General features: G+C 42.6%; 1 protein-coding gene across 9 annotated transcripts in view; it reads left to right on the top strand.

Moving 5' to 3' along the window:
* PTPN21 (protein tyrosine phosphatase non-receptor type 21) overlaps positions 1 to 22,402 on the top strand; it is a 108,493-nt gene extending 86,091 nt beyond the window's left edge. For all 9 annotated transcript variants that reach the window (XM_058292651.2, XM_071213735.1, XM_058292671.1 and 6 more), the window contains 7 exons: positions 2,171 to 3,624; positions 8,937 to 9,074; positions 9,978 to 10,199; positions 19,694 to 19,822; positions 20,012 to 20,246; positions 20,574 to 20,734; positions 21,391 to 22,402. In XM_058292651.2, the coding sequence (XP_058148634.1) occupies positions 2,171 to 3,624; positions 8,937 to 9,074; positions 9,978 to 10,199; positions 19,694 to 19,822; positions 20,012 to 20,246; positions 20,574 to 20,734; positions 21,391 to 21,519 (2,468 nt within the window). In that variant the 3' untranslated portion in view covers positions 21,520 to 22,402. The remainder of the gene's footprint in view (positions 1 to 2,170; positions 3,625 to 8,936; positions 9,075 to 9,977; positions 10,200 to 19,693; positions 19,823 to 20,011; positions 20,247 to 20,573; positions 20,735 to 21,390) is intronic.
* Positions 22,403 to 22,657: the final 255 nt, after the last annotated feature.

Consider the following 22,657-nt stretch of genomic DNA (forward strand, 5'->3'; position numbering starts at 1 on the left):
ACTTCCCATTGTGCACGGGCAGGAGGGTTTTGCTTTGTGTCCATCTCTCACAGGGTTCAGGCTGGGGGAGGCTCTTCTGTTTGGACTGTTGTTGGTCAAGGTGGCAGGTGGAAGATGGCCCTGGGAAGCAGATTTGGCTCAACCGATGGAGCATCCACCTACCACATGGGAGGTCCAGGGTTCAAACCCAGGGTCTCCTGACCTGTGTGGTGAACTGGCCCATGCGCAGTGCTGATGCGTGTAAGGAGTGCTGTGCCACATAGGGGTGTCCCACCCATAGGGGAGCCCCACGTGCAAGGAGTGCGCCCCTCAAAGAGAGCCGCCCTGCGTGAAAAAGCGCAGCCTGCTCAGGAGTGGCGCCACACACACGGAGAGCTGACGCAGCAAGATGATGCAACAAAAAGAGATGTAGATTCCCAGTGCCACTGACAAGAATGCAGGTGGACACAGAAGAACACACAACAAATGGACACAGAAAGCAGACAAGGGGCACGGGAAGGGGAGAGAAATAAATAAAATAATTAAAAAAAAAAAGATGGCCCTCGCTCTTCCCCCTCCACTCACTCTTCCTTGGTCGTTGTGAGTCCCATGGCTTTACCCAACGTCAAGGGCATGAGGAGGCTGTAATCCTGCATGGATCCAGGAGTAGAGAGACCGACTCTCTCTGCGACTGAAGACTGGACACTCCTGCCCCCCTGACTTGCCCCTCAAAACCCATAGGGTACCCTATCTTCTGTGAGGTTGTTCTCGGATGCCTCTCCTTGCCCCCCAGCTTCCACCTCCCAGCTGGAAAAGATTCTTCCCTCCTCTGGACTCCTGTAACACTTAACCTTTTCTCCTTTTTTCCTTGAATTATGGTGATTTTTAACATAGATTCTCCCTTTGCTCTATTGGAGCCATTGTTCCCCCTTCAGTTCTAATTATAGTCTTTTACATATAGAAGCTCACAAGTGATTGGATGGTTTTTGGGATGCAGGGAGGAAGCTGGAGACGGGGAGAGAAGTAGGGGTGTCTCATGCCAGTCCAGACCAACTGGAATAAGGACCTGAGTCTTTGGCGGCAGTGAGAAAAAGGACTCCAGAAACTCTTAGAGTTGCAGAATATCCCAGCTGTGGAGAAAGGACAGGGATAAGGGAGCCTTGGATGTCAGCAGGAAGACTACAGCGAGGCAGTTGAGTGCGCCTCCTTCGGAAGTGTGCACACCACCAGAATCAAGTCACACACTGAACTCTGGTGCTTCACTTTGATCATCTTAACATCATGGAGCTTTTGAATCACAAAAAATACTTTCAAAGGAAACTGTTCTTTGAAGGACTAGACTGCTGATTTTCTTTAGGTGCTAGAGAAGTCACCCTCACTAGCAGCAGTGTTTCTAGTGAGCTACAGATCTGGCAGGGAGGAAACATGCTCCCTTCTATCCCTTGACAGGTGCACATGCATACCTGGAAGATGAGACCAAGTTCTTGGTTCAGTTATTTGTGGCTCCCGAATCTTGCTGAAGCGCGGTGGCCAGGGCAGGGGTCAGGCTATTTAGTGCTGTTCTTCTTGGCCTCTGGGCCCTAATGGGGTGAGCAGCTGCTGGTGCCACTGATGGACCTGGGGTGGCTCAGATCCTGTGTACTGTTGTCATTCTGGAAGAACCTATGCAAACAATCTGGAATTTCATTTAAGAAAGTATTTAGACAGTTGGTTCTTGAACCAGCTCAGCCTCAGCAAAGTTGCACCTTTGCCCAGGGAGAGAAAGAGGAGTCAGTGACCCAATGCCCCAAGTGTCTCTGTCTCCAGTCTCCAGAGTTCCAGAAAGCCCAAACATTTCATCTCTCTAGTAAAATACCTTTTTGACTCTCATATGAAGATAATGTTTTGTGATATAGCTGTACTCCTCATATTGGACTTAGATTTGACTAATCTTTATTAAGAGCCACATCCTGAAATGGATCCTTCAAATAGGCAAAGTCATCCCCATTCTATAGATGAGGCAGCCATGGCTCTGGGAAACGATGTCACTCAGGCTTACTTAGATGGTGTGGGAAAGCAGGCCGTTTTAGCCTAAATTATGTTGACATGTCTTGATGGCCCAGTTCCTCTTGGTCTTTGGCTGTAGTGATTGGTCCAATTTAATGTATATTTTAAATCTCATTTTGAAATAAATGTGTTTTTTTTTTTTCAGATAACCTCTTTGTGACCAGCCAGAATGGGTACTATTGTCACTCTCAGACAAGTTTAGAGAGAGCCCCGCTCGATCTCGGTGGTCGAATCCGTAACGGTAGTGTCTACAGCACACACAGCACCAACTCCTTGAATAATCCCCAGGCCTTCTTGCAGCCCTCGCCCATGTCCTCTAACCCCAGTATTTCCGGAAGTGATGTCCTGAGACCCGACTATGTGCCGTCCCATCGGCATAGTGCCCTGATCCCCCCATCTTACCGTCCTACCCCAGATTATGAGACTGTGATGAAGCAGCTCAACAGAGGAATGCTGCATGCAGAACGGCAGAGTCGCTCGCTGAGAAATCTCAATATCGGCAGTTCATACGCTTACAGCAGGCCTGATGCCCTGGTCTACAGCCAGCCTGAGATTCGGGAGCACGCACATTTTACGTCTCCTCAGGCAGCCCACTATCCATTCAATTTGAATTATAGTTTCCACAGCCAGGCTCCTTACCCCTACCCTGCAGAGAGGCGGCCTGTTGTGGGAGCAGTCAGTGTGCCTGAGCTGACCAACGTGCAGCTCCAGGCCCAGGATTACCCTGCTCCAAACATCATGAAGACGCAGGTGTACCGCCCACCCCCACCTTACCCCTACCCGAGGCCCACCAATAGCACCCCAGACCTGTCCCGCCACCTCTACATAAGCAGCAGCAACCCAGATCTCATCACCAGGAGGGTCCATCATTCAGTGCAGACCTTCCAAGAGGACAGCTTGCCAGTGGCTCATTCTCTCCAGGAGGTCAGCGAACCTCTCACCTCGGCCCGGCATGCTCATTTACAAAAGAGGAACAGCATCGAGATAGCCGGGCTGACTCACAGCTTTGAAGGCATGCGGCTGAAAGAGAGGACCATGTCGGCCTCGGCCGCAGATGTGGCACCGTGGGCCATCTCAGCAGGCTCCCAGTCAAATGTTTTCATAGAAAGAACAAAGCAAGAAGAGACTGAAGAGCAGGAAAGCCTGAGATATGATCATAAAAAATCCCTTTCAGATGCCACCATGCTGATACACAGTAGCGAAGAAGAGGAAGATTTAGAAGAGGAGAACAAAACATTTGCAACTCTTTCTCCACGTGCACAGGAGCCCCGGCAAGCTGACCTGGGCAGTTATTCCCAAGAACCGCAGCCCAGGTATTCCTGTGGTTCTGTCACTCCGGTCACCAGCCCTCTGCATATTCTCGAGCCCAAGTCCCACATCACAGAGACAGAGAAGAGGGTGAGGGACGTCACCTGCCTTCCCATGATAGGTGAAACACAGCGACCCAGAAGAGATGGGCTGTTGACACCCTCCATGTCAGAGTCTGACCTCACGACGTCAGGGAGATACCGAGGGAGGAGGGATTCTCTGAAGAAAAGGCCTGTGTCAGATCTCCTTTCTGGAAAGAAGAACACTGTTGAAGGACTTCCGCCACTAGGGGTAAGCCGAACCGTGTTCCTCTCTGTGGGTGCGCCTCTGCTAGCGTTTGTTTTCCTAACATCGTCTACCCTATTTCTATCATCTTTTCTTTGACTCATAATTTTGCATGTTTTTCACCTTTTTGCCCTCATGTTCTTTTAACTTTTTTCAATTCTTCCTCTTTATCGTACTCTATTTTTGTCATGTTTTGAACACATTTGAGGTTTTTTTTTAAAGATTTATTTATTTATTTATTTCTCTCCCCCACCCCCCCAGTTGTCTGCTCTCTGTGTCCATTTGCTCTGTGTTCTTCTGTGACCGCTTCTATCCTTATCAGTGGCACCAGGAATCTGTGTTTCTTTTTGTTGCATCATCTTGCTGTGTCAGCTCTCCGTGTGTGTAGTGCCATTCCTGGGCAGGCTGCACTTTCTTTTGCGCTGGGTGGCTCTCCTTACAGGGCGCGCTCTCTGCATGTGGGGCTCTCCTATGCAGGAGACACCCCTGTGTGGCATGGCACTCCTTGCGCACATCAGCACTGCACGTGGGCCAGCTCCACATGGGTCAAGGAGGCCCAGGGTTTGTACCGAAGACCTCCCATGTGGTAGGCAGACGCCCTATCCATTGGGCCAAGTCTGCTTCCCACATTTGAGTTTTGATCATCATTGATGGAAATGATGGCACTTGATTCAAATTCTAGTGGTGTTGCTAGAGGTAATGAATGAGATGAAGTGAAAAGGTAAATGCCCCAGGTTCTGCGGACTAGAATTGAAAGAAAGACTGAAATGTTTTAGTACTGCAGTGTGAAGGAAAAGGGAACGGAAATTTCACGATGGTAGCCAAGATTGCTCTGCTAGTTCCCTCCCCATCTCCCCAGTTAACACGCAGGAGATGCAGTAGCCCAGGGATGCCTTTGCTTAGGCACTCAGGGGATGTCTACTAGAAGCACCCAGGGAAGCATTCCTGATTGTCTAGAGAATTCTCCAGGTCGCAGTCCACGTAGCTCCAGCTTGAATGGCTTGACTGGGTCTGCTGTGGCTGCAGAGTTATTCTGGAGTTTCCAGCTACAGTTGGGAAGGTGGCACTTTGTTAAGTCCAGGTCTCTTTGAAAGGAAGGTTAAGTGAATGGAGAATCCAAGGAAAGCCCCATGTAGAAAATGCAGCTCTTTAATATTTACTATTTGAGGGAAGCGGATTTGGCCCAGTGGTTAGGGCATCTGTTTTCCACATGGGAGGTCTGCGGTTCAAACCCTGGGCCTCCTTGACCTGTGTGGAGCTGGCCCATGCGTGGTGCTGATGCACGTAAGGAGTGTGCCCCATAAGGAGAGCCACCCAGCGTGTAAGAAAGTGCAGCCTGCCTAAGAATGGCGCCACCCACACAGAGAGATGACACAACAAGATGATGCAACCAAAAAGAAACACAGATTCCTGTGCCACTGGCAACAACAGAAGCAGACAAAGAAGACACGGCAAATAGACACAGAGAACAGACAACCGGAGGGGTGGGGGGGAAGGGGAGAGAAATAAATAAATAAATCTTTAAAAAAATATATTTACTATTTGAAACAAAATATAAAGGAGCATCACATCATCTGTCACCGCCATTCTCTGAGAATTTGCCATATGCCGAGCCCTGAGCCCAGTGCTTTATCCACTCCCTGTTGAGTAATTGCCCATGGTCACACACTCATAAGAGCCTAAACTGGGATTTTAAACCCCTATTTTCCTGTATAACTTCTTTTCTCATCTTCTGTGCTGATCTGCATCAAGGTTATGGTAGACGATGTTTTATTAATTCATGATTGCTTGACTGAGTCTTGCTATTCCCTGTCTGTCCATTGAAACCCTTTAACTATGAGTCGCTAATCTTTGGCCAAGAATTCGTGGCCTTTTCTTGTAAATGTGTTCGCTGCAGGTGACCTTGCCATATTGCTCAAGCTTCCCACTCCTCATTGCCCACTCCCGCATTCCCAGGGACCTGCCGTCCTGCCCAGTTAAAGTGATTAACCTGTCATCCTGTCCCCTAGTCACCCCAGTGTCCTGGCAGCCGGGACTCTCCTGCCCCATCTCTGCCAGTTGGCATGCCTGGACTTGAGGGCCCATCTCAGTGTGGTTCTCGTCTAGTATAATAGGTCCTCTGAGATGCTGTAAACATCTTAGTAAGCAGGAAAAAAAGCAATCACATGCTATTACAGTGCTTATGAAATAGATCAGTACATGTAGACTAAAAGCACTTACAAAAGTGCCATGGATTTAAATGTGTTTATTTGCTCCAACTCAACTTGGGGTTTGAATTCTATGTATATTTTTAGGTAGTATTGGGGGTCGAACCGAGGGCCTAGTACATGGGAAGCAGGCACTCAAACACTGCGCTACATCCATCCCCCTCTACGTTTATTTATATTTAAAGGGATTTTTTTTTCTCTCCCCTTCCCCCCACCCCCCCTCTACATTTATTTTTAATTCTTCTTGAGGGTACAGCTTACCTATTGTGTCTCAGTTCTGCTGAGGCTGAGGTTATGGGCTGATCAGTGATTCAGGGTGTGTCTTCACCAAGTCCCTGAGCTGGTTGGACAGGGCGCTTTTTATAGTTAGCATTCTTCTTTGCTCACTATATCAAGAGCGGTCTATCATTTTGCATGTGTGATCTATCATTTTGCATGTGTGACTCGAGTCTTTCCCCCTAAATATTTGTTTTGAGTACTGACCAGTATTCAAGCTTGTTTTTGTTACTGTATGTTCTGAATGGGCCTGGCCAGATTCAGCTAAATCTCAAGACTTCGAGCAACTTGGATCTTTGAAAATACAAGTTTTCTTTCTCTTTGACTCTTAATGCCTACAATATTAATAAAATTGTGATTGGATTAGATTTTTTAGTTCTTGCTCTTTTGTATAAGGGACTCTCTTTATTCAAAGAATGCCTATGGAAACTGTGGTCAAGAGTTTGAAAGCGTGCAGCACCTGAGAGTTAAAACTGGGGTCCGAGTCTAGCCCCTCCCATCTGCTGTTCTCTGCTCTGTGGGCAGGTCCCTTCATGCATCAGAGCTCTGGCTTCTGCTCCTGTAACACTGGGATCGTCATCCCTGCTCTGCCTGCTTCATGGATTGTGTTCAGGCCCAAATAAGGGTAGGCAAGGAGAAATGTACTCTAAATTATATGATGCTGAATAACTGATTTTAATTAGATTGTCTCGACAAAGAGACAACTGTGTGACCTTGGACAAGCTATTTAATCTGGCTGTGACTCAGTTTTCTGTAAAATGGAATGACCCCAGAGGGTTGTTGGGGGAATAAAATGAGGTCCTGGCATAGAGAATGTGCCCTGTAACTATCGGCTCATTTTTGTAAGATTGCATCGTCCATTTAATTTACTGACTTCCCAAGACTTGAAGAGCTTACCCTCTACTATAGCTCTGACCCCTTCATAGTATCATGTGCTTGCCCTTCTCTTGTGTGTTATAACAAACCAACAGACTAAGGTGAATTAAGAAATCACCTTTTTTCTTAATTCGGGTTAGAGAGGTTTAAATTAAGAAACATGCAGACAAGATGAAACATTTTAGAATTCTCCACCCATCTCCACCTTCAGGGACTTGATTGTTATCTTAATGACAGAATGACTTTTGAGTACATATGGATTTTCTTTTTGTTGATACTTTAGTCTTGTGTGGTGGTTCTCAACAAGAAACCACAGTACAGGCTGGGCATTTCAAACTGTACCTTCTCCTCTAAGGATGACCTAAGGGATATTCGAGGCTAGTTTTGCCCATATGCAACTTCATTAAATAGTGGCTTTAGAAGTGACTGACATACAGCCAGCTGGCTTCATCCAGCTTATCAGCATGGGACATTTAAGTCATTTTCAGATCGTAATGTGCCAGAGCTGGCTCATACTGGCTTGCGAGAGCCAGCTATTAAATTTGAGATATATTGTGAGATGGTTGATGTCATGTTGGCAGCTGGAGATTGGCCTTAGTGGGAGTATTTATGTTATGGAAATCAGTAAACACTAGGAATCAGAATTTTCTCCCCATAGAACCTGTTAAACATAACCAGCACACCACAGTTTACACGAAACTGCTTGAATCATGAAATTTCTGACTCAGCAGATATTTGTCTCTGTGTCTCTCTGCCTAGCTGAAACTTAGAGAGGAAGAGTGAGTTGCCTGAAGTCCTTTGATCATTTAGAGGCTGGAGTGTGATCCTAACCCAGGGCCCCACCTCCTAGTCCATACCTCACTTAGGTGCTCATGTTCAAATGTAGATTATAGAATTAAAATTTAACCCAGTTACTTTTTTTTGTCTTTATTTTTTTAATATTACATTAAAATATTTACATTAAAAAAATATGAGGTCCCCATAAACTCCCCACCCCCCCAGTTACTTTTTTGAGTTAGGTAACGCTCATACTCTGCAAGTAAGAGCAGTGATCTTATAGTACTTCTTTCCTCACCTAAATGTCTTTTCCCTTCATTATCTTGGTCCTGGGGCTTCTTAGCCCCTTCGGGACTGATAGAGTGATGCTGATTTCATTTGTGGGACAGAACTGAAACAAATGCTTCTTTCAGATTAGGATACTGTCATTATAATTCTTATGGCTCTTACCAGAGGTATAGCTACCTAAGGAGACTTAGCATTCTTAGGCTTATTTGCCTTAGACAGGAAAATCATTAGCTTTAGTAATTTTAGGAAACCCCTGTTTTCAGGTGACAGATGTCCCTCTTAATGTCCTCTCCTCCTGTGTCATGATGGAGATTTCAGCCCTGTTTTATTTTCCTGGATCTGAGAAGCACTGTGATCCAACCCAGGTCACACTCAGCTGAAACAGAATGTCCAGTAGCCTATGGGAAGGCATTGCACGAAGGAAACTACCCAGAAAACATTTAATTTTTTGAGAATGATTCTAAAAATTAAATATATATATATTTAAAAATTATAAAGGCATATTACTATCAAGTGACTGCATTTAAAACCCTTGTCATGGACTGCATCTCATTTTCTGTATGATGTTTTGAAATTTGGTTTTGAAACTTGCCAGTTCAGTGAAGGTATGCTCTTTGCCTGGAGCCTCATCTCTCATTGCAACAGAATGTCATTAACCGCCTGCATTTCAAAACTTTGTCTCTGGAATTCTCATCAGGGCTTTGGCCTTGGAAGGAACATCTTCCTGATGTTTGTTAAATAAATGTATATATGAAGGTATGTAATCTCTTCTGTGGTTGTTAGCAAACAGGAACGCTCCGTCTGTTTGTTTTCCCATCTTCCGCCATTGAAGTTTCTTTTCAGAGGGGTTTTATTTGCATTTATTTCATATATACATGTAATTATTTTTTACAGGGAATGAAAAAGAGTCGAGGAGATGCAAAGAAAATTGGTCCTCTCAAGTTGGCTGCCCTCAATGGACTCTCTCTGTCTCGATTGCCTCTGCCTGATGAAGGAAAGGAAGTGCCTACGAGAGCTACTAATGATGAAAGGGTATGTACGAGACACTGGGCATCAGGCCTTCTCTGGGACTATCGGTAAAATGCTACAAAAATACTTTCATGAGATTTTAATGAAATTTCGAACACATTCAATGTTTATAAATGAGTGTTAAGGAATTTTGTAATCTAGACCTAAAAATTGGGGAAAATTTACATGTAATGTCTAAATAGATAATATCAGACTAGAATGTTGATTAATTTTTCTGTTCCGAATGTTGTCCTTTACCTCTTCCAACCATTCATGACAGTCTTAAAGTTTGAGAGAATCTACAAATGCATGTGAATGTATGCAGCAGAAATTGGCTGCTGCTATGACATTGAAAATTTATCCCAAGAATAAACTGTAATTTTTTTTCAAAGCATCCTTTGTAATTGAGATGTTTTCTGTAAGGTCTTGTATTGAAATCATACAGGTGTGAATTATGCTAAGCAAAAATGATTTTGTTTACAACTGGATCCTGGAGGTAGTTTCCAGTATTTACTTATTGTTTTCAGTCTTTTATATGTCATAAATTGAAGCATTTATTCATAGAAATTGGAATTGGCTATTCTTGTCTAGAATTTACTGTTCTCCAAGAGAATTTTCTGTTTCTTAGGAATTACAAGATTGAACGTAGATTTAGAGAAAATGAATTCAGCAAATTGCTGTAGGTCAATTTTCAGTTTTAAACGGCATTTTGCATTATATTTCTCACCAATAAGATTATTTCTCTTGTTTTCCTAACTCTCATTGTTATGGCTTGTTAAAATTTCAATTTTTGGTTTTGGTTTCACCTAGAATTTTTAACATTTGACTAACGCCAGACTTGAAAACAGTATTTCAGATTTATCATCAAAAGGCATCTGCCACATGTGGTAACTATGTTCACATTATTCCTTATATTCTACTTTTCAGTGTAAAATTCTGGAACAGCGGTTAGAACAGGGAATGGTCTTCACAGAATATGAAAGGATTTTAAAAAAACGCCTCGTTGATGGGGAGTGTTTGACAGCACGGCTCCCTGAGAATGCAGAAAGAAATCGATTCCAGGATGTCCTTCCATATGACGATGCCAGGGTGGAGTTGGTTCCTACTAAAGAAAACAATACTGGTTATATCAACGCATCACATATTAAGGTGAGGGAAACATTTAGAGTAATAAATAGCACTTGTGGTTTTCAGTTCAGTTAAGAAAATGGTAAGAATTGTTTTCATGCCTATATTCTAAAAAAAACCCAGTAGTAAACTATTGTACAAAACTCTGTATTATGAACTACAGAGTCCACACACAAGGGCTAGATAAAAAGTGTTTAGAGACAGGCCTGAAGCATGCCTGCTGTCCCCATGTGGTAAACCCACTCCACCCCCATGTGGTCACAGGACTCGGGGAGCACTTATTTGCCTGGGTTTAGAACTTTGTCCTGAATATAATGACCTGTGTTTTGACTCATAAATCCTGTCATGAGCAGAGCTGAGTTGCTAGTTCTCCTCATCACTTGCATTTTTATATAGCAAAAAGGTTTGGATTTCCAGGGGTGTTCTCAAAGATGCCATCTGCTCTCTTTGCACACCACCTGTATTCGCTTTTAAACGTCATTGTGTTGTTCGAAGAAGTAGCACCGCTTCTTTCCTGGGAACAGAATAAGACTGTTTAACTGAGGTAATGTTATAACCATTAAAATGGAAAAAGTGGTGATTCACAACAGGTGGTGAGGAAAGCCAGACGTGCTATCTTCTCCATCATTCTACTCTTCGTTCATGCTGGCTAGAGTGTCTATTCTTTATTTTGGGAAGGAGAAACTTCCTTACAGTGAGTGCATGAGTAAGTATCAATGGGTGTTGTTTTTCTTCTTCCCCACGTTTTCATTAGTTTCCAAGGAATATTTTGATGAGAGGATTAATTTGTCACTTGAGGCTTTCTGAAGATGGGGTGGTCTGCCTGTGAATACCAATACTTGTTGACGGTCTTTGGGAATCTGTGCTCGTGCTATTCTAGTTTTCATGTGGACATAATTTATTTAAATATTGAGCATTTCTCTGGAATAACTCATTCAGTGTCTCATGACTAGATGGATAAGAATTAAAGAACACCGTGGTTCTATATTGAATTTCAGAGGCAATCTGAAGAAAAGTGGAAATTGTATAAGCTTCAGAATTAGATAGGTCTGTGGCTAACTTCTGGATCTATCCCTTATCAGTTGTGGGACCTCAGTTTACTCTCCTCTAAATTAAGAAATGATGATATTTACCTTGTTGGCTTCCTATGAGGCCTTTATCCCCAGGTGTTGTTTGCTGTTGTACCCTCATTGAGTGGTTGTGGATTGGTGACTAGCAGGGCCGACAGCCTTAAATGGGAGCATGTATGTAACAGTGCTTGGCACAGGGTTTTTTATTTTTCTTCATGCAATAAACTCTATTTACTTATGTATTTTTTTTTACATAAACAATACATGGGTAGTATTAGTTGTGAATTTTATAAAACAAACATACGTAACATTACACAGGGCTGTCATCTCACCCTACTATCAATACCTTGCATTGTTGTGAAACATTTTTAACTAATGATTAAAGAGTATCCTCAAAATATTACTACTAGCCAAAGTATTTTCCCCCAACCCACCCTATTATTATTATTTATATCATTTGTGCATGAACATACATGAACAGTAAGTATTTTACTAGTAAAAGTTGTGAACTTACAAAGCAAGCATGCACATCATCATACAGGGGTCCTATACATCAGCCTATCACCAACGCCTTGCATTGTTGTATGACATTTGTTACAAATTATGAAAGATTGTCAAAGTCTTACTACTAACTATAGTCCTTATCTTACATTTGGTATATTTTCCCCCCAACCCACCCTATTATTATTTTTAAAATGTATTTTTATGACAGAAGTTGTAAACTTACAAAACAGTCATTACAAAACAATCATTACAAAACTTACAAAAACTTACAAAACATTCCCAAACAACACTCCTCTATCAACATACCACACTGTGGTAAAACAGTGTTACAGATTATAAGATAATATCATCAACTATTACCACCAACTGTGGTCCACCATGTACATTTGGCACCCTTTTTCCATACTCCTCCATTATCAGCTCAGTACATCTTTGGCATAGATTCATGAATATTACAGTATTAACCACAGTCTATAGGTCATTTCAGTTGTATTTTTCCCATGCTTTTCCACATTCCCACCTCCCTGCACTAGTGATGTACATCTTTTCACAAAGGACACTCTTGCATCTGTACCATCAACCACTATTCTCATCCACCTCTGGGTTTACTGTGTTACTCAGTCCCTAGATTATTCTCTAGCTTTTATATCCCTAGATTACCCTTTTCAGCCATTCCCATTTATAAACCAGCTTTTATTCACTATAATTTGTTACCATCCACTCTATGTATTTCCACACTTTTACAGTAAAGTTAGTTAAAACTGCTACATACATTAAACATCAGTCCATCTTAGTCCTCCTCTTATCTCCTTTGAGAATCTACCACCTACAATCAGGGCTTGAAAATATTTTCATACATTTTCTTCTAGAAGCTTTATGGTTCTTGCTTTTATATTTAGGTTTTTGATCCATTTTGAGTTTATATTTATATAAGGTATGAGATAGGGGTCCTCTTTCCTTCTTTTGGCTATGGATATCTAGTTCTCTCAGCACCATTTGTTGAATGGACTGTTCTGCCTGAGCTGGGTGGATTTGACAGTCTAGTAAAAGATTAGTTGACCATAGCTGTGAGGGTCTGTTTCTTAATCATCAATTTGGTTCCATTGGTCTATGTGTCTGTCTTTTTGCCAGTACTATGCTATTTTTACCACTGTAGATAGGTAATATGATTTAAAGTCTGGAAGTGAGAGTCTTCCAACTTAGCTTTTCCTTTTTAAGATGTTTCTGGCTGTTTGGGATCTATTATCCTTCCAAATAAATTTGATAATTGTGTTTTCCATTTATTTAAAAAATCCTGGTGGAATTTTTATTGGGATTACTTTGAATCTGTATATCAATTTGAGTAGAATTGCCATCTTAATGTTATTTAGTCTTCCAATTTGTGAGCATTGAATGTTCTTCCAATTATTTAGGTCTTTCTTGATTTCTTTTAACAATGAGTTGTAGTTTTCTGAATACAAGTATTTTACATCATTGGTTAAGTTTACTCCTGAATATTTGGGTTTTATCTGTCATATTTTAATTTCACCACTCTTTTGACACTTTTACTTACTGTTATTGTTATAATCTTCATTTCTAGACTCTCTTCCAGGCCTCCCTCTCCTGTCTTTTCTTTTCAGGCCATAGCACACCCTTTTAGTATTTCCTGCAAAGCCGGTCTCTTGGTTACAAATTCTCTCAGTTTCTGTTTATCTGTAAATATTCTGAACTCTCCCTCATTTTTGAAAGACAGTCTTGCTGGATATAAGATTCTTGGCTGGAAGTTTTTCTCTTATAGTTTCTTAAATATATCAGACCACGGTCTTCTTGCCTCCATGGTTTCTGGTGAAAAATCAGCACTTAATCTTTTTGGATATCCCTTATATGTTATGCAGTGCTTTTCTCTTACTGCTCTCAGAATTCTCTCTTTGTCTTTGGCATTTGACATTCTGATGAGTATGTGTCTTGGAGTTGTTCTATTCAGATTTATTCTGATGGGAGTATGTTGTGCTTCTTGGACATAGATATCTAAATCCTTCAATAGGGTTGGGAAATTTTCTACCATTATTTCTTCAAATATTTCTTCTGCCCCTTTTCCCTTCTCTTTCCTTCTGGGACACCCATGCCACATATATTTGCATGTCTCTTACTGTTGTTTAGTTCCCTGGGAACTTGTTCAATTTTTTCTGTTCTTTTCTTCTGTTCTTTTGTATGTTTGTTTTCAGAAGCCATTTCTTCAAGCTCACCAATCATTTCTTTTGCCTCTTCAAATCTGCTATTATATGATTCCAGTGTATTTTTTTTATTCCCCCACATGGCTTTTTTGCATGCTCCATGTGACTTGCTTGCTGTCTTGCTTTCTCTGTCCATTCACTGCGTGCTCTTCTGTGTTTTTGCTTGTCTCCCTTTTTTTTTGGTTGCGTCACCTTGCTGAGTCAGCTCTCTGCGGCGCCTGTAGGCCAGGCAGCTTTCTGCAGCATGCAGACAAGCCTGCTTTCAGAAGAAGGCCCCGGGATGTAAACCCAGGGCCTCCCATATGGTAGAAAGGAGCCCAACTTATTGAGCCACAGCCACTTCCCTGATTTCAGTGTATTTTTTTTTTTTTTTGTCTTTTGTTTCTCTGTTGTCATATCATTCTTTTTTTTTAATTTTTATTTTTTATTTTTTATTTTTTTTTTTATTGACTTTGTAATAATATTACATTAAAAATATATATGTGAGGTCCCATTCAACCCCACCCCCCCACCCCCCCTCTCGTTCCCATCATCATGACACATCCATTGGATTTGGTAAGTACATCTTTGGGCACCTCTGCACCTCATAGACAATGGTCCACATCATCACTCCCCCCAACAACACTCGTTCCCATCATCATGACACATCCATTGGATTTGGTAAGTACATCTTTGGACACCTCTGCACCTCATAGACAATGGTCCACATCATGGCCCATACTCTCCTCCATTCCATCCAGTGGGCCCTGTGAGGATCCACGATGTCCGGTGATCACCCCCGAGGCGCCATCCAGGGCAGCTCCACGTCCCAAATACGCCCCCACCTCTCATCTCTTCCTGCCCTTCCCCATACCCCTCGTCCACCATGTCCACTTTTCCCAATCCAATGCCACCTCTTCTATGTGGACATTGGATTGGTTGTGTCCATTGCACCTCTATGTCAAGAGGAGGCTCAGATTCCACATGGATGCTGGCTGCCATCCTCCCATTTTCAGTTGTAATCACTCTAGGCTCCATGGTGTGGTGATTGTCCTTCTTCAACTCCATCTTAGCTGAGTGTGGTAAGTCCAATAAATCAGATTGTAGGTGCTGGAGTCTGTTGAGGCTCAGGACCTGGCTATCACATTATCAGTCCAGAGATTCAAATCCCCTAACTATATCTTAAACCCCAACGTTAACTGCACCTCCAGCAGATTAGTATGAAAGTCTTATGAGGGGAGATCCCATCTGAGTCCAGATTCATCACACATAAACACCATTTCCAGAGAGGGGCCATCTGCCCTGGTAGTAAACCCCATCGGCCATGACCATAACTCTCATGGGTCTCTTTAGCCTTCATAGGAACCAATATCTGGGGGTTGTATCTGTTTTATCTGTCTCTCTGACTCTGCTCAGTTGTGCATGAGGGCAATCCTTCTGCCAGCCTCCAGACTCTTTTTTAGAAACTCGTAGCCATATAAACTCATTTCTCCTTTCCATTTCCCCCTTACTTTCGGTGTATTTTTAATTTCATTTATTGCACCTTTCATTCCCATAAGATCTGCTCTTTTTCTATGTATGCTTTCAAATTCATCCAGTGTCATCTTAATCTCTTTAGCCATCTCATTGATGCCAACTCCTTTATGTCATCTAGAGGCTTATCTTGTTCCTTTAATTGGGCCATATCTTCCTGTTTCTTGGTGTGGATTATAGTTTTTTGTTGGTGCCTTGGCATCTGGCTTACTAGTTGTATTTATTCTGGATACAATTTCTCTCTTTAGAGCTTTCTTGCCCTTTCTCTTTGCTGGTTGTATAGTAGGAGCCAAGGTTGTAGTTGATGCTGTAAGCTGTAGAAGCTCAAGCTGTCCACATTGCCCTAGGGACCAATGAGGCTTTTCCCAACTTTCTCCTTTGCCAGGGCTAGTCAAGCTGTGTGTAATAATCCAAGTTGTGCAGACCTAGACTGTAGTTGCCCAGAGAGACTGATGAAGCTTCATGCCCCTTTCTCCCCTGCCTGGGGCAGGGATGGAGCTGCAGGTGTGAGCAATAGTCTATGCTGTGAGGGTCCAAAATGACCACAGCTGCGCTGGTAGTCTTCCAACTCTTCAATCTGTGCCAATTGAATGTACCTGTGGTTACCTGGAGAGGATGGTGCAGGGCTCCCCAGCCTCCTTCCTGCCAGAGGCAGGCTAAGGCTGCCTAGGCTAAGGCTACAGGCCAGTCTGGGTGAAAGAAACTGGTTCTTACCATCACTGTAATTTTCAGTCCACCTGGCTTCCCCTCATGCTGGGGGCAAAGTTAAAATGGCGGCTACTGGCCTCTTTCTGACTTGGATACTTTCATACTTTAACTGTTCTTAGGGTTATACTTTAGCCAACCAAATTTACTAATCAGTAGTTAAAATTGGTGGCCAATTGTCTACTTCCCCCCTGTTTTTGGGAAATGGAGCTTCCGCTTCCAGCCACAGAATAGCTCCTGAGGTATCTTGTGCTGCCAAAGTAGGATGATCATCGGCCTCCGTGGTGTGGCCTACATTTTCCCAGAGAGGCTGGCGCAGGATCTCCCAGCTTCCTGCCTACCAGAGGTAGGGCTGGTGCTTATGCTAGAGCTGCAATCCCATCTGGATGGAAAGAAGCGGGTCCCTACCAGTACTGAGATTTTCAGTCTGCCCCACTTCCCCTCGTGCCAGGGATAGAGTTATCAAAATGGCAGCAACTGGCCTTTTTCTGACTTGGACAGCCTCAAACTTTAGCTGTTCTCAGGATTATACTTTAGCCTGCTGAATTTACCTCATCAGTAGCTGAAGTTGGTGCCTAACTGTTTGTTCCTCCCCTGTCTTTGGGAAGTGGAACTTCCAATTATAGCTGCAGAATAGCTCCTGAGGCAGCTTGTGCCTCCAGTGGAGAATGGGCACTGGCCTCCTTGGCATGGAACACTATACTTATGAATTTTCTCTGCAGATGGGCACTCTCTTCCTTCCATTCTTACAGGGATGTTGCAGGATGCTCTTCTGGTCTCCTGGATCTCCCAAACAGGTGCTTTAGATAGCTCTCAGTGATTACTAACTACCCTGTAGCAGGCGCTGACTTGAAGAGCTCCTTACTCTGTTACCATCTTGCTGGTTGTCTAATAAACTTTATTTTTAAAGAAGTTTTAGATTACAGAAAAGTTATTTTGAAAGTATAGGACTCAGGAGACTTGAATCTCTGGACTGACCATGTGCCAGCTGGGCCCTGAGCCTCAGCAGAGTTGCAACTCTTACTTTCTGGTTCGTTGGACTTACGCAGGTCAGCTAACAGGGAGGTGAAGATGGTCAGTCACAGTCACCACACCAGGGAACTAAGAGTGCCTACAACTGCAAGCAGGAGAATTGCATCCATCATCCTTGTGGAATCTAAGCCCCCTCTCAATTTAGAGGTGGAGTGAATATCACCATCCCAAGGCCCACAGAATGGAGGAATAAAATATGGATTAGAGTAGACTTACTGATATTCTACTATAAAACTTTTGTGACTACTAATAAAAGAAATTGTGTTATTGATGGGGACAGAGTGACCACAGTAGTCACTGAGGGCAGGGAGTGGGAAGAAGAGATGTGATGAGGGGGCATTTTTGGGACTTTGGAATTGTCCTAAATGATATTGCAGGGTCAGATGCTGGACATTATATATCCTGCCATAACCCACTGAATGTACTGGGGAGAGCATGAAATACAGAGTAAACTATTATCCACGTGGTGCAGCAGTGCTGCAAAATGTGTTTGCCGAGTGCGATGTGTGTGCCACAATGATGGGGGAGGTTGTTAGTGTGGGAGGAGTGGGGTAGGGGATGGGGGGTATATGGGAACCTCTTATGTTTTTTATAATGTAATCTTTTTTATGATGTACGTATCTTCAAAAAAATACAATTTACAAAAATGTTGGGGTGGGGGGGTGGGGGATGGGTTATATGGGAACCCCGTATATTTTTTTTAATGTAACATTCTATGTGGTCTATTAACTTTAATAAAAATTTAAAAAAAACAACCCCTCAACAACAACCAAAGTATAGGGGATTCCCATATACCCCACTCCTCCCCCTCTCACATTTTCCCCTATTAATAACATCTTATGTTAGTGTGGTATATTTGTTAGAATTGATGAACAAATATCAAAGCATTGCTACTAACCATGGCCTATAGTTTACATTATGTTTTATGCTTTGCACCGTACAATTTTATAGGTTTTGACAAAATGTGTGATGGCCTATGTCTGTCATTGCAATATCATGCAGAACAATTCCATTGCACTAAAATATGCCCTCTGTTCTAGCTATTCTTCCCTTCCACTCTCCTCAGAACCTCTGGTAACCATTATCTTTAGGTCAGTGTTACAAATTCTTGCATTACTACGATAATAATGTCTACTTTGGTCCATGGTTGCATTCCCTTCTTATGTTGGTTCATTCCTCAGTCTTGAGGATTTAGGGATGGTGGTGCCCACTCTACTTCAGAGTGAGAGGGTGCTTAGTTCTTATGGGGCAGATAGAAGGAATTGTTTTGCTTGCAGTTGTAGATACTCTTTGTTTTTTGCGATGGGGGTTATCCACCATCGTCATTTTTTTAGTTGTCCTGGGTGAGTCTGATGAACTGGAGAGTAGGGGTTGGCTGCATCTCTGCTGAGATTGGCACAGAGTTTTACACTTAGTGAGTACTCAGAAACCAGTTACCGTCATCACTGAAGAATGGTGGAGCCAAAATTTAACCCAGGTCTCCTGTCTACCAGTCCATTAATTACTTGGTTATTATTTTTTTTTTTAAAAGATTTATTTTTATTTATTTAATTCCCCTCCCCTCCCCCCGGTTGTCTGTTTTCTGTGTCTTTTTGCTGCGTCTTGTTTCTTTGTCCGCTTCTGTTGTCGTCAGCGGCACGGGAAGTGTGGGCGGCGCCATTCCTGGGCAGGCTGCTCCCTCCTTCGCGCAGGGCGGCTCTCCTTACGGGGTGCACTCCTTGCGCGTGCGGCTCCCCTACGCGGGGGACACCCCTGCGTGGCAGGGCACTCCTTGCGCGCATCAGCACTGCGCATGGCCAGCTCCACACGGGTCAAGGAGGCCCGGGGTTTGAACCGCGGACCTCCCATATGGCAGACGGACGCCCTAACCACTGGGCCAAAGTCCGTTTCCAATTACTTGGTTATATTTCAAAGAAGTCATTCAATCTTAAATGGAAAACTGAATATTTTCATGGAGGGTGATCTTGACTTAATTCAGAGATGAGTCTACCTGAAATATAGAAAGTATACTCCTTTGCTCCCCAAAATTTAACATTTAACTTAGGTTTTGGCTTAATTGTTAATATTTTTCCAATGTGTGTAATTAGTATTTCATGAGGGGAAATTGCATTTGCAATTTAGCATACAAATGTTACATGATGTTATTTTCATAATGACTATTTATTATTATTTATGTGCAAGGCACCATATGTACAAACTCAGTCCTCTCAACTACCCTATGGGAGTAGGTAATATTTTTATGTTACAGATAAGAATTGAGATTCAGAGAAGTTAAGCAAATTGCTTAAAGTCACATAGGGAATATATAAATTCATGGTATATAAGTTTATAAAGATGTCAGTAATGGAAGTTGTATTGACAAGGAAAAAATCAAAAAGTGAGTCCTTCCTTATTCTACTGAGTAATTCAGTTCACTTTTTTAGCACTCCCATGGATGAATGAATGTATATATAATTTTTTTTTCCTTTTCTAATTTCAGGTCTCTGTTAGTGGAATTGAGTGGGATTATATTGCCACCCAGGGACCATTGCAGAATACATGTCAGGATTTCTGGCAGATGGTATGGGAACAGGGAATTGCAATTATAGCAATGGTGACAGTAGAAGAGGTAGGTACTCATTTCTCCTAATAGAATTTCTCAGCCTCAGAAGAGTAGTTAATATTAATCATAGAATCCTGACTTTGAGAGAAAGAGGCAGGGCAGGATTGCATTTCTAGGTTTCAGACAGGCTTTGGTATGAGAGGGTAGCTTTTGCTGGCTCTTGTGTTGTTTTTTAACTGTATTTGTCTTTAAAAGGAGGGTGGAAGAGAGAAGAGCTTCAGGTATTGGCCTCGGCTTGGTTCCAGGCACAACACCGTCACATATGGAAGATTTAAGATCACAACCCGGTTCCGCACAGATTCTGGCTGCTACGCCACCACGGGCTTGAAGATGAAGCACCTTCTCACGGGGCAGGAGAGGACAGTTTGGCATCTCCAGTACACGGATTGGCCTGAGCATGGCTGTCCAGAGGACCTCAAGGGATTTCTCTGTAAGTGTCTTAGTTCCTCCTCGGACAGCCTTCTATGGAACTGTTAAGTCACTGTCAGAGAGGAAGACTTATATTGCTGAAGTATTTCCTTTATGTTGCCTCATGTGAGCTTTGGGTATGTTATTTTGTAGATGAGAAAATGGTAGTCCAGGCGTAGTCAGTGACTTGCCCAAGACACATGGCTCAGTTAAGTGGGATTGTTTTCTTGGCACCCAGGGCTCTTTATCTGGAGTCCTTTCACTCAGTGGAAATAGTCTGAAAATTGAGTTGTCAATTTGATATACCTAAATCCCTGAGCATTTTCTATTCCATTGATTTTTTTCACAGCATACCTTGAAGAGATCCAGTCTGTTCGACGCCATACAAATAGCACAAGTGAACCCAAAAGCCCCAACCCTCCATTATTGGTCCATTGTAGTGCTGGAGTAGGAAGGACTGGTGTCGTTATCTTGTCAGAGATCATGATCGCCTGTCTGGAACACAATGAGGTTGTCATCTCTATGTTATGCCTGACTTTTTTTGGTGGGGAGAAAAGTGGGGTGGGAATAAGGCTGGGGCGGAGGGGAATGTAGTGGCCTAATAGTTCTTTGGATCAAATTTCCTGGGATTGTAGAGTCTCAAAATGTTATTAAATATTCCCTGACAGAAGGCTTTATCTTCTTGGAGATTCACAGTACCTATTAGCATATTAAAGATCCTGAAAAATTGTATACTAAATATAGCTGTTTCATTTTGATTTGCCCGGTAATTTTCAAATTTGATTTCAGAACCCTTTTTCCTGGAACACCAATTAAAATTTCATGGATGATAATGCTGGTCGGAGCTCTGTGTGGGAAAGGCTAAGCCAGAGGCCGAAAGCACTGGCCACACTGTATTTCTGTTGAATCTTGGTATTTGGTAATTTACATTTAGTAAAACAAAGTGAGCTATACCCAAGGGACATTGAAGAAAAATACCCTCATGGACGTTCTAATGTAGTTAAGATGTCAAAACTAGAGTATCACGGGTTCTTTCTAAAAGATGCTAAGGTAGAAAAGAGAGTGTCCATTGCCTAACTGGATTTCTGCTAGGAGACCTGCTTTTGCCTGTTCCCTTCCTCTCCCCAGGGGATGCATTGTCTTCATTGCTATTTCTCTGAATCCAGGTGCTGGACATCCCACGAGTCCTGGACATGCTGAGGCAACAGAGAATGATGATGGTGCAGACCCTCTGCCAGTACACGTTTGTATACAGAGTTCTCATTCAGTTCCTGAAAAGCTCAAGGCTCATATAAGCTCCCACAGCTTCTTATGGGGACCCAGTCTTGCGAAGTGTTTACAGCTAAGCGGTGCTTGCCTAACTCCTACTGTCTCGTAGACACTTGATTCACGCAGAACGATACATCAGGACGTCAGTGGTGTGGTGTGAAAGGCAGTGCGCTGAAGGAAATATGCAAAGCCCAAGGCTGAAAAGGGGGCTTTTAGCCTGAGAATGGTGCTGAAGAAGAGAGACTTGGTTTCGAGGGGCATTTCCCTGCCCGGTCTGTCTGATTTGCAGCGCTTGCACATATTTTTGGAGATTGTATTTCCTAGACAATTTTCTATCTTATTGAAGCTATGCGGGGCAATTCTGGCAATCATTATGGCAATGTATAGATTTCTATCTTAAACTAGTTTTTGATAATGTAATTTTATGACTAAAATGTTTAGGGGTTTTCTTGGCAAGAAACTAAACTTTCCCTGGGGAAGATCCACAGATAGGAGTGGTTCCTGTATAACTTTATATTTAAAAACATGTTATTATCATTTATTTTTAAAAACCTTGGGTACTTATGGTTTAGTTACCAAGCCCAAAACTATAAAGAGAATCTAAAGGTGTTATTTTGAAACATAGAAAGCATTTTTATATTCAGAAATTTTTTTATCCTAGAAATTCTCTATATTTGTACCGTCTATATTTTCTAAACAACAGCTCAACTCATTAAGATGTAGAAATGAGTCAGTTAATGTAAGGAAAAGTTGGGAATGAAGGCACGTTATTTAAAATGTAAGAGAATAATCAGTCACTATTTTTTCAGTATTACTTGTAAATCTAAATGTTTGATTTTGTTGGTTGAAAATGAAGTGAAAAAACAGTTGCACTTTTTGTTAAAAACAATAAATTTGAGTTTTTGTGTATGTGTTGCTTTATAGATGAAACAGTGACAATGACAACAATGGACATAAGCTTTGAAAGAGATAAGGATGAAGGATGAAGAGTATGTAGGATGACTAGGACAAGAGCAAGTGTGGTGTGATGGTAAATGAGCGTGCCTTTGTCTTTACAAAAAACACAGTGTTATCTAACTCAGATTGAGAAACTGAGGTGGAAATTCACGTGGCTCGGGAGTGCGGGGGCTGCCCCGCCTCCCCGCGCTATCCCAGGGAATTCAG

Source organism: Dasypus novemcinctus, chromosome 3, assembly GCF_030445035.2.
Source record: "Dasypus novemcinctus isolate mDasNov1 chromosome 3, mDasNov1.1.hap2, whole genome shotgun sequence".
NCBI lineage: Eukaryota > Metazoa > Chordata > Mammalia > Cingulata > Dasypodidae > Dasypus > Dasypus novemcinctus.